Raw genomic sequence first — 18,638 nt, forward strand, 5'->3', positions numbered from 1 at the left:
ATGGATAGTATTTCATGTCACGTTTTTCTTAGTCTTGATTTCTCACAAATTGTTTGCTTTTGGGCGAGTCGAAGTGAACTCAACTGTGGCGCTATTAGAGTCGCATAGTCGTGTACAGAAGACAAATGGCCATGGTCAGGATTTTCATTAAATAATACATTTAACTTTGTTTTTTTCTTCACTGAATCATATTTTATACCCCCAGAACACATGGGATATACGACATGTGAAGCATCAGACCATTCTGTGATACTTTTGCGTCTTTTTTTTTTTTAAAGCTTGATGCTAGTCGCTATTCACTGCCATTATATGAACGAGCACGAGAGGGACACTAATTAGGTTCCATTTTGTTAATGAGACTTTCTGAGAAGCTAGTGGTCTATAGACACAGCGAGGCAGTTCGCTAGTATTTGAAACATAGCTGCTCAGTCTCCGGCTCTTTGTACCAGCACCACAAATAGAGCAGTCAGTAAAAACAGTCTCCACAGCCCCTCCAGTTTTCCAGCGTGTGTTTTTTCCTGGCAGGTGGTATGCGATTATTGACTGTTGTGTGCTGTCAGAGATGCAGGGGGCAGAAATACTGCAGCATGTCCCCTCACACACCCCTCCTGTTTCTCCACTTCGCTGAAGGCTATAATATCCACTCGCAGGGCCATGGACGAGCATGCTGTAAAACACATGACATTTACAGTACTGACCTCTTTTTGTGATGAATTCCCTTTGTAAGGACACGGAGGTACTTTCTTTAAATCACGTTCCTGGGACAGATGGGGATTCTTCTTTTTTTTCCTTTTTTTTTCTTTTTTTGAGCTAAACTGGCAGGGTTTATGATTCACATATCTCACCTGCCCTGGCGGGCATGTCTCTAAAGTCCTTTCTAACGTGTGTGGGTGTTTGTATCTAGGCTGACATTGTGATTTTGATTTGTTAGAGCTGAAAGGGAGTATTAAGGTACTGGAATAGCCTATCTGTCCTTTTTCTTTTCTGTAAGGCCGTGTTGCCTCTAGGCCAGTTACGATTACATAATAGACTGTTTGTGATCGTTTGGTGCACTTTAAAATCTAATCACGTATTGCCATGAAATGATGGAATTTCAAATGAATATTGCAATGCGAAGAAATACACCATCCAAAAATCTAAATCCAAAATACACCATGCTTAAAGTTTTTCTTATGAATTCTTTAATTAATGTTTTATAACAAATCAGAATAAAAAAAAAAAGGTAAATAACTTTTTGTTGAATTTGGCTTAGCAATGTTATTTTAAATGTATTTGTTTATTTTAGTTTTATTTATTTATTTTTGTTAATTATTTTTTATTATTTTTATTGTTAGAAATGTTTTATTTGTTTTATTTATTTAAATAAAGACCCATTTCTGCTTTGGCTTTTAAAAACCCTGGTCCAATGCAGTTGTTCACAGAGCAATCCACAGATTGATGAGTTCAGAGCACTGGTCGCTCTTTCGTGCAGCTGCACTCCTCCAAGACTTCCTGAATGTCCCGTGGAGAGCTGAAGCAGTATACTTCTCTCCAAAGGCCTCCTTTTCACCCTCTGCATCCAGCTATTGCAGATCATCCGGTTTCCATAGTGGCTCTAATCTTTATAAAATTAGCCACTGAGATGCTGATTTCCTTTCCTTTTAGTTTCATTTCCTTCTTGAATTAGTCACTTGAGCGGGTTTTTATTTAAACCCCACTTCTTCCCTTTCTTCTTGTCTTCTAGATGGCATGCAATTTTGGAGATGATTTTCACAGTCTACTGCAGTTCAAACTCAAGTGTTGGAGCGATGGCAGTGTCTTAATCATCTAGATTTACATCTCACTCTAATGAAATATCCACTGCCCTGTCAGTGAACACAATCGTTCAACCCTTTTATCAGTTACGGTTAAATATCAGGCAGCTAATTCTGCCATAAAGAGCGGGAGTGAGTTCTCGTGTTAATTATGTGCAGTACAGCACAGTGCAGTTTATTAAACAAAGTGCAAGAAATTGGACACTGTTGATCACAAAGCCTTTTCATATCCGCTTCTAATGAATATGGCCTCAATTCCTTGAGGCCATGTGCGAGTGGTTTTGATACTCTACTCTAAACCACATTTGATTAAATGAAATGAGTTCTTGTTATTGATTTAATATAATTGTTGAATCGGGTATTTAATTTAAGTTCAAATTATGTATAAGTTCAAAATGGCAAAAAATGCAATGAAAACATTAGCTAATGTATATTAATGAACATGAATTAATAATGAATAGTATACTTAAAAATGAACTTGGATTAATAAATGCTGTAAAAAATATAACTAATGCTAACAAAATTAAACCTTATTGTAAAGCATTGCCCTTTTTTAAAGTTCTGCAGCTGAATACCACAATTTTATCTTGTTTAGCAGTTCAAATTAATTTATGCAAGACTACACTCTCATGCTTGGACAAACATATTTTTCTTGAATGCTAGTTCTTCCTGTCACTCTTCCTTTGTTTTAATAACTCTAGTGCCCATATTTACTTCTCTCTTAGAAACACAAGATAAGTTGACTTGGCGTTAATGGTGTTTGTTTTGAGTGGATAATGCGAACATTAATTAAGGTTAATACCTTAACTAAGATTCTTCATTTGCCTGCCACATTGCCTGTTACTTCAGTGAGGTTGTTCCATCTGCTTTATGCGTTGATCTTAGTTACACATATTGACACAACATGCACTAATTGATGTACACACACCTGTGCACACACAGACCCTTTGCCTTATGTATAACGAACACACTTCTTTCTTGACATTAGAGATGTGACGGTGATAATATTCTCCCACCGGTTAATCGACTTGTGACAACACCGGTATTACCGGTTTCATCGTGGGGGTGGGGGGTGTTAGAGTGATGTAATTTTTTTTTTTACATTGCGTCAATTCATCATTCGTATTGAGTTTGATTGACATGCGATCTGACCAATCAAATTCCACCATTTTTGTGCGACAAAGCAGTCAGAAGAGTTATTGATTAACTTCGGTGGATTTGAACTTAGCTTTAACTGAGGCAATCTGTCACGACACATTAAAGAGCCAAAAAAACGGTAGGCCTATTTTATTTTTGTTTGACTGACCAAATTTGAAAGTTGAGACTTTGTTTCATATTAAATTTTACCTGCTCGGTCCTGTCTTTCAGCGCGTTGTCAGTGTCCTGTCCTCTATTTTTCACTGCTTGAGATCATGTTGAGAACAATAACGCCCTATTTGAGGGTATAGGGCGCGATTTCTGATTCAACCACAGTGTTTGAATGGTGGGTTCGTTATTATTCATGAAAAACGCAACAACAAAACAGTACAATGGCAAACACTTATATTAAACATAGAACACGCGTCCCATTTTCTCACAAATCTCTACATTCATTTATGATATTATTTAAATCATTTGCTCTTATGAGGATACTCGACAAAACGGACATTTTGGCATAATGACTGAACACCGTATAACACCGGTAACACCGACTATCGTGCCAAGCCTACTCGACATCCTGATCCTATGCATTTGAGGTGGCAAGGAGGGACATAGGTAGCAGCAACATGCACATTCAAACTGAGGGGGACAAGTGGATTTTGAATAATGTAGTTCCACGATTATTGTAGTCAAATTAATATCAGTGCTGCAAACTTGTCAGCGTTTTGAGTCTAAAAATGTAATTTATGTGACAGAGCGATGCAGATGCAGAATGATGATTTTTGTTAGTCAGTATTTAATTAGCTTTTAATGTGTATGTTTTTTAAATGTATATTTAAACCGATGTATATTTAAATTCTAAATTATCTAAATAATTTGGGCTGTCGATTTATCATGTTAATTTAATGAATTAGTTTAGGTGGAGAAATAAAATTATCAATGCATTTAAAACACCCATCCTGCCCCAGACCTTTCGTAGGTCATCTTAAATTTCAAACAGTTGATTAGTGACGAACCAGAACAATAACTCACTGTGTGATGTAGCATATAGAATGCTGTTAGAATGCCCCTAAAATTCAAGATATCAGGGCAAAAATACCCCTTTATGAGTTTTTGTCTCGTATTTTTGTCTCATATTTATATCACACGAGTACCACTAGTGCAAATGTGATATTGATTTTATACAAAAGTTAAATAAAAAGTTAATATTTGTGATATTTTAGACACAATATATTTGCTCGAGTTTGCCGACGAAGATATTACCTATAAAGCCAGAGCAGAACTGTTTTGTGTCTCCGAGCCCATAGGGCTGAATAGGGTGAACCAAGGATTCAATGACCCATTCATAAAGAGAACCATTTACTTCATTCCGCGTTTTGAACAAATCAAATGAATGAATCAATAACTTACTCATTTAGACATTTACTGCCACCTACTGGCAGTTTTAGTTTCTTATTTAGAGTATCATTTCATTTATTAAAATAATTTCATACTTCCATATTAATATAGGTTTAGTTCACCCAAAAATGAAAATTCTGTCATCATTTTCTCACCCTCATGGCAGAGAGAGAAAATAAAATCGTATTTTTTTATTAAACGGTGGTTTACTGAACAAACTATGGCTCTATCTTTCAATTAAACTTCTCAATTACACTCTTCCTACTTCCTGGGAAGATTTTAAGTACTTCCACTTTGCAAAATGTTTATTTTAGTCAGAATTCTATGGTCTCTTTGACGTGTTTGCGGCCATCTTCGCTGGTTCAGGGAAGTCTAACGGAGATGTGCCTACTGGCAGGACAAGCCTTTATGTGAAATGAAAACTTTCTGAATTTGAATCTCTAACATTTACAAGTAAGGATACAACCGTGAGGCTCAAGTTATGTACGGAGGAAAACAAATGCATCAAATGCATTAAACAGCACATGCATCTGACAAGAGGACATGCCGCTTTAAACTGTGTGCTTATAAGTTAGTTTGAAGGTCTTAATATAAATCACGTCATGTTTTGGACACTTTTCCTGCAGCAGCTCTCTCCGTATATATAATATAATATAAACTGTATCGTCCCATTCTAGGAGAAAATGATATTTTCTGACTGCAGTGTGGCCAAGTTTCACCAGCATACAGCCGAGAGCTGTCAGGTGTACTGCAGGTACCCACGCACACATGCCGTCTGAGAAGTTATCTTCCGCAGGAGAAACCCCACACCTACGCCATCATCTCTTGCTCACTGTAACCGATACCAGCTGTCACAAACACCAGCGTTCTTCCCCGCTGTGTGTCTGACCGATTCTCTCATCTTCCTCTATATCCTTTTCTCTACTTCTCTTCTCTCTCATCTTCCTGTGTCACCTCTCTCTGTGTTTTTTACTCTGCATTTCCTTCCTTCCTCATATTTCTGCCTGCCGGCACATATCCCCCAGTCATGCACTGCTGCAGAGGACATCTTCTCTGTCCATCATTTATGATCCCTGCGTTCAGCACTTTTGCATAGAAAGACACTTCAATGAAATATTCACCTGCTCGACTTACTGTAAAGTGGTTTACTCAGGCTTGTTTATCCTGCATGTGACCTGTACCCACTGTTCTCATGTCTGCACTGGCCTTATCTAATCTGCCTGGTTCTTTCTGGCACCAAACACGGCATCCCTGCTGTGTGCTACAGCATGTCACTGCTTGTGCCTGTCATCTCTAGCAGCTGCTGGGAGCGAATGGCCGATGCACACTTACTGCACCGCTTCGGTTCGCAAAGGCTCGCCTCTCAGGATGCCATGATAAATCAGCACAGCAGTGCACCTCACATGTTCCTCTCTGTGCTGGTTGTTTAATTCTTTTTCTTTTCCCCTGAAAAAAGAAAGTTTAGTGTTTTTTTTCATTTGTTTTTAAGTAAAGCCAGGTGCACACTGTAGTATTTTGGCCACGATTTGGCCATCTGAGACAAATGTTGAGAATCCTAAAAGATTCCTCAGATCCTAGGCCTAAGTCTTTGATCACTAGTTTGAAATGTTCGCCAACAGCAGATTAATGACCGTTGTGATCTAACTTTACCTCCGACGAAATTCTGGCAGTGTCAGAAGATTTGACGCACAGTCCTGTAGTGTAACTTCTCCTACGTCAACCATCAAATCAAAAACCAATTGGAGAGCCGAATGCGATGATGCAATTAGTTTGAAATGAGACAACAACCGAATGTTTGGATTGATGTAAAACTGTATGAGTTTTCATGCATGCGTCCGTTTTTAAGGCGTCTTGACTGTCGTACAGTCTGACATTAATGACAACTGAGATCCCACAGTGTGACATGTTCGTATAGTCTGACAAGCAACAATCGCAAAGAACTATTATAAATCTTAAATATCTCTGTGAAGTTTCCTACTAGTATAATTAAAATCTCTATATAAAATAAATATAATTCATTTCCATCCATCTTCTTCCGCTTATCCGGGGCCGGGTCGTGGGGGCAGCAGTCTAAGCAGAGACGCCCACACTTCCCTCTCCCTAGACACTTCCTCCAGCTCTTCCGGGGGAATACCGAGGTGTTCCCAGGCCAACCAGGAGACATAATCCCCCCAGCGTGTCCTAGGTCTTCCCCAGGGTCTCCTCCCGGTGGGACACGCCCGGAACACCTCCCCGGGAAGGCGTCCAGGAGGCATCCAGAACAGATGCCCGAGCCACCTCAGCTGGCTCCTCTCGATCTGGAGGAGCAGCGGCTCTACTCTGAGCTCCTCCCGAGTGACCGAGCTCCTCACCCTATCTCTAAGGAAGCGCCCAGCCACCCTGCGGAGAAAGCTCATTTCGGCCGCCTGTATCCGGGATCTTGTCCTTTCGGTCATGACCCATAGCTCATGACCATAGGTGAGAGTAGGAACGTAGATCGACCGGTAAATCGAGAGCTTCGCCTTGCAGCTCAGCTCCTTCTTCACCACGACAGACCGGTACATCGACCGCATTACTGCAGAAGCTGCACCGATGCGTCTGTCAATCTCCCGTTCCATCCTTCCCTCACTCGTGAACAAGACCCCAAGATACTTGAACTCCTCCATTTGAGGCAGGAACTCTCCACCAACCTGAAGCGGGCAAGTCACCCTTAAAGCTCCAATATGTAGGAATTTTGTAATAAAATTTCCAAAAATAACTTGCACAGTGTGATATATTTCCTCCAGTTGTGTACTTACAATATCTCAAAAGTCTCCAAAGATTTTTTATTTCAGAGAAATTCCTATTTTAAATAACTGGCCGTCCCGGAAAAGAAATGTCGCGCCTCAGTGACGCAATGTCCGCTCTATCCCTTTTTCCGGTGTGGACCATGTGATAGGATATTCCACCACACCGGATTTTTTATTTTTTTTATTTTTTTTTACAACAACTTTTTTGAGGTTTTTTTTCTTATCACAATAAACAATAAAGACGTCTGACAAAGAATAAAAAAAGAATAAAATAAAAAATATGACCCACCACACCGGAATATCGCATGGTCAAATGCGGAAGTGTTGGTTATAGCGTTATAGCCATAGACTGTATGGTTATAACTTAGCTGTTATGGATCACGAACTCTTTGGCGAGTATTGAAGTGCCAACAAAACAAAAGCGTCCATATTCGGATACACGCGGAGTCGCGGACTGTGTGACAAACGGAGGAATAAAACCCGGATAAATATCGGCAGGCGATTTCGAGATGGAGAGAGCTGCGCGACAATCTTGGACTTGACAGAGACTCTCTCGCGAGTGTATTGAGACAGGTAAGACATGCAACTGTCAATAATAGCACGTATAAACAAAGTTATATTGCTCTTTGTACTTTGGTAAGGCTTTTTATCACGTGTGGTGACCGAGATTATGGCAGTACAATTAAATACAATCGGATATGATGTTAAAAAAATATATTTAGTCATTACTTGCAAATGTTCGTTCAAATTTACTTTTAGATATTGGTTTGAACACGTTAAACAACACAGCATTAACCATAAAAACGTAAAACTGCACAACATTAAACAAAACAAATCATTTGACAAATAGCTGTATGTTGTAACGGGATAATATAGCATAACATTTCACGTTCCTTGCAGTTCATTAATTATGATGACATAAAATAATACGATCAGACATACAGGTAATACAAAAACGAATAAATTACCTCATCCGTGATCATGATTCATTAATTCCATGTAGATATATCGCTAGATGGTGAAAACGCATTAAAAACGACATCTCCCATCGTCACCTCCTTCATAGCGTCATCAAGCTTCGCCTTTGTTATTGTTGGAAACTGCGCCCTCTTGTGGTCAAATACCAAAGTCGCATACTGGAGCTTTAATATAATAATTAATTTGAATTAATAAATAAAATAAATTAGATTCTATTTTGGAAAAACTGCAATTTCAGAGAGACTATTGTGACTTATCTTACTTTTACAAGGTACCTATTATGACTGTCGAGATGAAAAATCTCCTGAAACAGTTTGATGAACCTTGAAATACTGATTGTTCAGCACTTTGTTGGGAAGAAAATTTTGATTTAAAAAATTTCAGTTGTTATATTACAGAATATTACAGCAAGATGTTCCACAATAAGTATGACTTTTTTTCCGCAAATGGTACAGTCAGCCCGTTTAGCCTGCCATCAAACTCTACTACAATGAACTCCTTCTGGACTCCAACAGTAAAGATAAATGCACATATTCCTTATACCTTAAAAAGACATCTTAGAGCAACTAAATTGTATTTGCATTTCTGGTTTGTGTTATATACAGTGCATAACGTCATTTACATAACGTCTAGGGAACATTTACACTAAGAACAACATGAGGATCATGACAGATTGAGTAGATAAAGCTCATTCAGATGTTATGGTGCTTCTGAGTGTCATGCATCCACAGTTCTAGCAGTTTAGTCTGGCTGAGTCCAGCTCTGAGCTACGCATGGCTGGTCCTCGGCTCTCTGCCAGTAAGCGGCTTTGTGCCTCATGCCATCTGCTCCTGCAGTTTGTGTTGGGGAAAACACAGCCCCTCTCGCACCCATATTAGCAAGATATAGTGATAATAATAAGCACTCAACCACCTCTTCAATTTGCATTCTTCTCCAGTTTGCCGGCATTGCAATTTTATAGCTGAATCAGAATAGACTTCTGCTTTAAATGCAGATCGCATTATTTATTAAGAAGCATCTGCTTGTTTTTTCAGAGTCTTGAAGGTCAGCAGACTGCTGTAAGGGCATGAGATGAGATTTTCTTTACGTTAAACATCTTAAACCAATTCTTAAAATAATATGACAATGTGTAAGGTCATGTTAACACATTAAAACCATGTTCTTTTATCATGTAAAGGTCATACAACACGCACTGATTTTTGCCCATGCTCCCTGATTTTCCTGGCTTATTGGCGGCTCAGTCATTGTGTCCATTTCAAAATCTCAAATGAAATTTGAGACTGATGGTTTTTCCGTTCATTTAACCTCGTGGCTTATTGCTTTAGTAAATCTCAGCAAATGCTCTGTTTAAAAACGAATTTACTTGAGTCATGACTCATAGGACAAAACTCCACAACAGCCTGTGTGTTTGTGTGCTTTTTAAAATTTAATTGGGGAGATGTGAATGAATGAGAGAATGTGAGAGCACTGCGAGATCTGAGTCCTGTATATGTTTTAGCAAAGCTTGGTCTGAAAACTGCTTTTTTATTTATGTTTGTTCATCAGTTATGGGCATAGTTATTTGGAAGTTGGTCTGAAACTATTTCTTTGTAAGTTCTTTGGTAAGTTCTATTTAGTCAATGACTGACTGGGCAGCAAAGCAGCAGTCTTTAGTTTCAGACACAGGCTGCATCCTAAAACTTTGGCAGCTGACTTGTTGCCTCGCTGCTTTAGCAGGCAATGACTTCGCAGGCAGCATTTGCACACGAAGGTACCTCACAAAACAAAAATAAAGAGAGCTTTGGTGATAACTAAGCAAATATTTAATTCATATAATAGTATTTTCTAGGCATGCACCGGAATTACAATTATGGGCTGAAACTTAAAAAATCAGGATGCACACAACTTATTTAATATTCTACACTCAAATAGCTCAAACTGAGTTGTACAAATTACACGTAAAGCAGTTTTTATGTCAACTTTTTAATAACAGAATTGTTTGTTGGTGAAATATAACATTTAAACAACAATGAACTGTAATACCTTTTCATGACAGATTTATTCAAACATACATTAAATAATGAAGACATAACTAACAGGTTAATTAAAAAATATAATGAATAAATAATACAGTGCATTTTCAACAAAATGCTCTTCTATAGAATTTATTTGTCTAATAATTAATGAGTTTATGGACATTGAATAGCTTTCTTGAGGTAAATGTAGCGGTAAGTGACATTGTATAGCCTACAAGCTGTTTTCCTTAGTTCTTGCTAGAAATAACATCAAAAGCGGTAAACGTTGGTAAAATATTTACACTTTCACAGAAACTGAGCATCAACCGCAACTTTCAGATGCCATATTTATTTTTGTCATGGAATGAAACGCACAGGATTGTGGGATATCAAAGGCAGTTAAGGATACATCTATGCTGCTTTCAAAAATTGGTCAGATAAAGGTATCTCAGGAGACAGTAAGTTAAGCTAACATTGTCTTCAGACATGAGTTGATGCCTTCCTACCTTGAAATGCAGCATTTATCAGCTTTTGGACGCAGCCACAGTCTAGCAATGCTGAACTTTTGTCCTCCACACGTTCAATGCACCTGCAGTTTGTTAACAGTTCAGCCAGAGAACTCAGATGACAGGAAGACAGAAGTCAGCCAGAAAGTGTTCTCTCCAGAGCACTGACCTAGGAACTGTACAGAGAGGTTCTGACAACACATATTTCATAAAGTCTGTCTATTTTTATGTCTGCCTGGATATCTGTGGGGCAGAGTGAACTGGGTCGTCTGTAATGAAATGTAACCCACGCGTGCCTAAGGAGGAGGGTGAAAATTCTTACCGACTCTCCGGCAGTAATATAGAGAATAAATGTCAAGTTTGAAAATGTGGCCACGCTGAGCTTAGTGTATTCTATGTAAATATCACACCAGCACATTTTCTCTCACTGTAGAGGAACAATTTAGTATTTTTTTACTACACGAGAGATGATCTGATTCTGATCTAACAAACTTGAAGCTAAGTCCTAAGAATAAAAGATTTAAACTTGGATAAATTGATTCCTGTGTTGACCAAAGCTTTTCAGATTTTATTTTATTGTTTAATGTTTTTTAAAGCTTCATAATGAGAAATAAAATGTTCCTCTCTTTTGAAATAAACGATTTAGCATTTACCTAAATAAGTTTTCCTTGTCAATACATGGATTAGCCTATTTGTTAAGTAGGAATATAAGTGGGACAATGTACATTTAGATGGTTCCCCTTCACATTGCATTCTGTCTGTATTTATTTTGAAGTATTGAACGACTGATTGTACATCTTTACCTGTAGCACAGATACAGAAAACAGGCCTATCGCCAATCAACCCACTGCACACAAACAGAAGCAAAAACTTGCTCCAGTGATCTCTCTGCTGCCATCTCTCTTCAGGCCTGCAGAAACACTCTCTGAGCTCATGCTGAGGAGGGTTAAAGGCTTTGGGAAGTCTGATCACAGCTTCTCACGGAAAGCCAACCTCTCACCGGCTCCCATACTCCCCGCTGTTCCTCAAACACTCAGCCCACACAGAGCGTTGCCATCATTCTCATTGCTGCTGTGAGCATTTCTCCATTCCTAGAGAGAGGGCAGGCTTCTCACTTCAGCCGCTGAACTTTTGGCTATTGAGCCATATACAGTATGGCTCAATAATGACAGTGTCTGAAATTCTCATTGTTCCTCCAAAAGAGCTTCCACATGAGTCATATATCAGCTGAAGTAACTGTCAGCTTCATTGCAGTTCTCTGCTTATTTGGATAATGTTGAATTTTGTTACCTTGTCAACGATTAATGCCACCTCAAATTGATTGAAAACGAATGACTTCCGGGCACTTTGTTTATGTGAATCACTGTCAGTGTGAATATTTTTTGTTGAATGTATTATGGCTGTGTAATCTCACCATTTAAAGATTAAATTTAACAGGTTTATGGGCCTGAACAGCAAGTCAGCAACAATAGCTCAATTATTTTGCGAGTAGAGGAAAAAAAGGCAATGCTGGGGCCAACTAAATATAAATAAGCTGTTCACACTGGAGGTTCAGGCTTGTGTATTAGTATCCAATTATTGTTTTTGGTCTGTTGGATTATTTTGACCATTGCTCATCCTGTCTTGATATTGATTTGATATTGACCAAAATGTGCAGGACTCTAATTTACCTGTTTGTTTCCTTTTCAGGGGGCCGTTTAGCGTGGTAAGAAGATGCATCAACAGGGAGACGGGTCAACAGTTTGCAGTGAAGATTGTGGATGTGGCCAAATTCACCTCCAGCCCTGGCCTCAGCACAGAGGGTAAGACACGTCATCTCTGTTATCTTCAACTGTTTTCCTCTTTAGCTGATGATTGTGTGGAGAATTCATCAGCTGTGACCTTTCCGGAGCTCAAAATACATAATCTGTGTTTTCTCATGAATAATCATTGAATTCTTTTTCTTATGGCTGGAAATGAACCAAACTGAACGTCTGTGTTTATGTTGATTTGATCAGCCACTCTCTAATCAGAACCCTGCAAAATAAACAGTCTAGATCACCAGCTCATCTTCTTAACATCTGCGGTTACAGTAACTAATACAGCTGTCCAGAATTTACTGTGGAATTAGCTTTGCTTTGTTGATGTGAAAATAGATGAAGTGCTGCTTGGCTGTAATGTATACCATGAGTGGGCAGCATGTATGTTTTGCTGAGATAATGGATGGGCCTGCTGATCATACAGTACATTACAGTGGGAAACAGTAACCTTGAATACCTGACTCTTTGCACAGTAGCATGGTCTATGTGTGATCACATATTTCATCTTAAACGACACCTTAGGGAGCATCTAGAAACAGTAGGGTTTAGTGTATTCCAAGTCTTGCTCTGTGTATGTTGGTTTAGCTAGATGTTTCTCAAGGTGTGTGTGCAAAAATATATTATTATTTTTTGTTAAATAAATCAGACACTGAAGACTATAGTAATGACTGCTGGAAATTCTACTTCGATATATATATATATATATATATATATATATATATATATATATATATATAATATACAGTACAGTTCAAAAGTTTGGAAACATTTCGATTTTTTTTATATTTTTGAAAGAAGTCTCTAATGCTTATCAAGGCTGTGTTTATTTGATCAAAAATACAGAAAAAAACAGTAATATTGTGAAATATTATTACAACTTAAAATAATAGTTTTCTATTTGAATATACTTTAAAAAATAATTTATTCCTGTGATGCAAAGCTGAATTTTCAGCATCATTACTCCAATCTTCAGTGTCACATGTGACATCCAGTCTATCACATGATCCTTTAGAAATCATTCTGATATTCTGATTTATTATGAGTGTTGGAAACAGTTCTGCTGCCTAATATATTTGATGAATAAAAGGTTAAAAAGAACTGCATTTATTCAAAATAAAAAAATATTTTCTAATAATATAAATCTTCTTTACTATCACTTTTTTTATCAATTTAACACATCCTTGCTGAATAAAAGTATTGATTTATTTAAAAAAATAAAAAAAATAAAAAATAATTACTGACCCCAAATTACTGACCAGTAGTGTACTTGCCTTGCCTTGCCTTGCCTTATTTTTATTTTTATTTAATTTTTTTACTTTTTATTCATCAAAGTATCCTAAAAAAGTATCACAGGTTATGAAAAAATATTCCAACTGTTTCCAACTTTGATAATGAATCATCATATTAGAATGATTTCTAAAGGATCATGTGATAGACTGGAGTAATGATCCTGAAAATTCAGCTTTGCATCACAGAAATTAATGATAATTTAAAGTATAATAAATTGAAAACTAATTATTTTAAATTGTAATAATATATCACAATATTACATTTTTTTTCTGTATTTTTGATCAAATAAATGCAGGCTTGATGAGCAGAAGAAACTTCTTTCAAAAACATTCAAAATAGTAATGTTTCCAAACTTTTGACCTGTACTGTGTGTGTGTGTGTGTGTGTGTGTGTGTGTGTGTGTGTGTGTGTATATATATATAATATTAAAACAGGAAAAAAAAGTAATTTTGGCAGCGGAGCAATGTGAAGCTTGTCTAAATAAGGACAGGAGTACCACACAAACATAAATAGACTTAAAGGGAAACTGAAACAAACAAAATATAATTCGATAACATGTTGGTTATTAAAATTGTAAACAAATTAATTAAAAAATAATACTAAAAACAAAACATATATGAAGTTTTTCCCAATACTGAAATTAACATTTGTTGTTATCAGAGCGCAGCCGTGTTTGATGACGTCACTGGCATGGTACCACTGTAGGCTACTAATGTTGTACTGTACTGCACTGTAGGCTAATGTATGTCAGGCTACTCTACTGCTACTCAGACTGAACTGACTGATTTTGACAGTATGGTAATACAGATTTACAAGTTAACACTAAAAACAGCATTGTAAGTAAGAAATTGAATCATCTAATGAAATAATAAAACTGCATATTCTTCACTGTATGAATGAAACATGTACTGATTGATTCTTATATAGACTGCTGTCACTTTAAAATCTACATTCACTTAAGACAAAACCAACTGTTTATGTGAACCTTGTGTTTTTGACACTTTAAATGCAATAAGGCGATAAAGAGAATTTAGTTTAGTGCATGTGCTGAGTTTAGGCGTGTGCGCTCGTTAAATTTAAACTGGCAAGGCGCGCCACCGCGTCTCTCATACGCAGTTTGAAAGCGGCTGAAATCCCACTAACAAGTATCTTGCGGGTGTCGTCGATGGATATTGCTTATATTGGATTAGCACCCTCGATGTCGGATTAATTTAGCAAGGTGATCTGCCGTGGTCACATTTTTGCCACAGTCATTTTGCAAACAGGTTATTAGGTCCTTGATGGCGTCGGAGGTGTTATATTCGCTTGTTGGACAGATCACAATTTTTGCAATGCAATAAGACCCCCCTCTCGATCTGTCATGCTCTTGATATGCCATTTTGCTGGAGCTGTCAAGGTAGCCTATCATGCCAGTGACGTCACGAACCGAAGCTCAAGATGGCTGCGCCCTAGTAACAAAACAACAAACTAACATCACTGTTTCCCCCCTTGTAACTACTTCAACAGTTTTAAGTGTCCTACCACAAATAACAATGATAACACATCTGTTATATCACCATTACTTCCTATTTCGTTTTAGATCCCCTGTAATTCGGATTAGGAGTTAATGAAGAAACTTAGCTCTTTTTTGAATGTTAGTGGCATGTATTTGTGTCACACAGACTGATCCTAGATTAGGGGTGTGAACCGACAGTGGTCTCACGGTTCGGTTCGATTACGATTATCATGTCATCGATTCAGTTCAATTCGATATCACGATGCATCGGGATGCACCGCATCCTCAATTTAAAATTTTACTTCAAAAGTGATGTGTGCGCGCATGTGTGTGCGTGTGCTCGCCTGTTCGGGAAGTCGCAGTGACAGAAACAGTGACATTCCAGTTCAAGTTTCAAGGGAGTAAAGCTTGTTTATGCCATTAAGAAAAGGAAATCTGTCAAATAAATATTGTTTTAAAGAAATGTTCATTTAAAAGCAGCGCTCATTAATCAGTGTATGTTACCGTTAAAGATGCGCGCATCAACCGTCGCCGAATCCGCTGTTGAAGGTGACGATCATCCATTTATAATCACGCGTAACACAGAATAATTGTAATTTGACCATCGGGTGCGTATACTTAAATAAGAGAAAATTATTGGGCGGGTGGATGATTTGTTTTTGGCTGCGGATTCGGGTGACGTTGGAGCTCATCCGCTTACTCTAAAGCAGTCAGACTCTGCCAGGCGTTAACAGCTCGGGGTGAAAACGGCTAACGTGGTTTATCAAGTTAGTGGTATTACCTCCTGCATATTCTATTTGTGCGTGACATGAGTGCACACAGCGCGTGTCTTCTGCAGGTCGTGCTTACCAGGTTGTTCATAAAAGCCGAAATGTGCCCAGATGTCGGCTTTAAAGTAGTTGGAGCATTTTTTATTTTCTCGCACTCGCGTCTCACCTCCCTCTGCCATTGTATGCTACCGCGACAAAGCACGTACGCAACAAATGACGTCAGAAAAGCGTCAGTACATTATAATCGGTTATGGTCTATTACTGAACCGAAACCGAATCGTCCTCGTCTGCATCGCGATGCATCGTAGAAACGATTAATTTTGACACCCCTATCCTAGATTGACATGTAAATGAAGCTTGATTACCAAAATGGTGAAAAATAGCTAGTGGACCATCCAAACTTAGTCAGCTAACAGGACCACTGACCGGTAGACTCCATCTGTACAGTACTGAGATTAGAGTCTGCGAGTCTCCCTTAAAGGGTTAGTTCACCCAAAAATTAAAATTTTGTCATTAATTACTCACCCTCATGTCGTTCCAAACCTGTAAGAACTGCGTTCATCTTCGGAACACAAATTAAGATATTTTTAATGAAATCCGAGAGCTTTCTGACTACCGATAGACTGACGTGAACAGCGTAAGAGACTGACGTGGAAGAGAATAAATTGTTGAATAAAGTTATTTTTGTTTTTTTGCACAAAAATTTATTCTTGTTGCTTCATAACATTAAGGTTGAACCACGCTAGTCACATGGACTATTTTAACGAAGTCTTTACTACCTTTCTGGGCCTAGAAAGTGGTTATAACGTTGCAGTCTATCGGTGGTCAAAAAGCTCTCGGATATCATCAATAATATCTTCATTTGTGTTCCGAAGATGAACGAAGGTCTTACGGGTTTGGAACAACATGAGGGTGAGTTACAGAGGAAATTAAACAGATGGATTCAATGTACAGCACTTCCTCTATCACAGTGCGTAAGCATGTGTGTAAGCATGGAAACATAGCTGTACAGTTTCAGCGTGAATTCTCTTAAGTGGGAGAACATCTTTGGGTAGGATGTTAAATATGTGTGCATGTGAGAAAGAACTCTTTGCCCAGGCCTTTGTGTTATCTCAGTCCACTGCTAAACCTCTGTCTCATCTCTCCTGAGTTTCACAGTCTCGGCAAACACTCTGCCCACCTCCCATCTGTCTTTCCTCCTATGTGGGAGGGAACACACTCATGCTGGTATTTCAGAATCTACTGTACAACCCATGAGACTCAGTGATTAAAATGACTTTTTTCACTGTTTACCTTTCAAATGTCTGTTCCTCTCTGAGTGCAGGAAAGAAGCAACTCAATGAACTTTGCCTCCCTGTGGTTTATTTGTAGTCACACACACCCTCACCTCTAACACCATGACAAATACTCTCAGCCAGTGAAAAAGATGTAGGACTCAAGCTTCTTTTGATATAACTGAAGCAATGGCGAGGCCACACATTTTAAAACTGAATGGACCTCTCAAATTACATCATTTTACAATACATGGGATAAAAAATTATCTGACAGTTAAGATTAGTTAAATGTGATTTATTGTCAGCCAACAGTTTCATGAAAACAACAAAATCCATTCATAAATAAAATAACCAATGAACAGAATAAGAAAGAACAATAAACAAAGGTCTTAGACAGAGCATGTGAAAGGCTAGGCAAGGCTTACACCGTTTCCTAACTACACGCGCCGTGACGCCACGACACTGGATAAAGGTATCTTTTCCATGTTAATCAGAGTTTTTGTCCTAACCAGCCGTGACGGCGACACGTGAAAATTCTATTTTAGAAACGGTTTCTATTTTTCTGCGACGTCGCGGCTGGAACAACAAACACAAAGTGTGGCAATGATAGTACCGTTTATGTGCTTTATTTAATGTTAAAAGCGTGTAATGTGACTTTGAATATAATTTAGTGCTCCCAGCTTTGTAGCCAAGCAACAATGGATAATTCACCTCAGATCTTGAAATTAAACAAACGGAAACAAGAACGTTCAAACTGTGAACAAACAACTGTATTCTTTGACAAAGATTGTTTTAGTAACTCGGTATGTATTTTTAATAATGTTTTAAATGGTGTAATATTTGTTAATTTGATTATGTAGCCTACTTAACTTGGCAAAGGATCCAGAGCCTATGTGTGTTTGCACTCAGGAGAGTGTCAGAGGTTTCTATTTACAACCTGTTTTTGCAGCCTTGAGTAATGTAGCCAATCACAGACATTGTTTCCTGGCGTTGTTTTCTTGAACGCAGGCCAATCAGAGGTGTTTAAGTTAGAATCCTCTCACCACTCAAAGCCAGAGTTTTTGTCCATTGCTGAGTTTTGCACGCTCGCAAATTCTTTCATTATAACAAAGTGTAGACATTATGTAAATAATAGGGGTGCAACGGTTCAAATTGCTCACGGTTCGGTTTGTTTCACGGTTTTAGGTTCATGGTTTCGGTCCGGTTCAGTATGTGCTATCTTCAGGGAAAAAAGGACTACGGTCAAATACAAATAAAGTCTTTGTGTAAAGTTTTTTTTTCCCCTATCCTATCTACTGTATTATGATTAACAGGTGGTGAAAAAAGCGCAACTAGCATTTTCAGTATCTGTGCACCTGTATACATAAATCTGTATAAAACGCTTTACTGCTGTTGGAACATCTCAAAACCCATTGTTTTGTGTCGTCTAGACT

General features: G+C 38.1%; 1 protein-coding gene across 33 annotated transcripts in view; it reads left to right on the forward strand.

Annotated features, from left to right (window-relative positions):
* caska (calcium/calmodulin-dependent serine protein kinase a) overlaps nucleotides 1–18,638 on the forward strand; it is a 173,372-nt gene that overhangs the window by 85,395 nt on the left and 69,339 nt on the right. For all 33 annotated transcript variants that reach the window (XM_079880765.1, XM_079880783.1, XM_079880791.1 and 30 more), the window contains exon 2: nucleotides 12,267–12,379. In XM_079880765.1, the coding sequence (XP_079736891.1) occupies nucleotides 12,267–12,379 (113 nt within the window). The remainder of the gene's footprint in view (nucleotides 1–12,266; nucleotides 12,380–18,638) is intronic.

This window comes from Squalius cephalus (genome assembly GCF_949319135.1).
Source record: "Squalius cephalus genome assembly, chromosome: 9".
NCBI lineage: Eukaryota > Metazoa > Chordata > Actinopteri > Cypriniformes > Leuciscidae > Squalius > Squalius cephalus.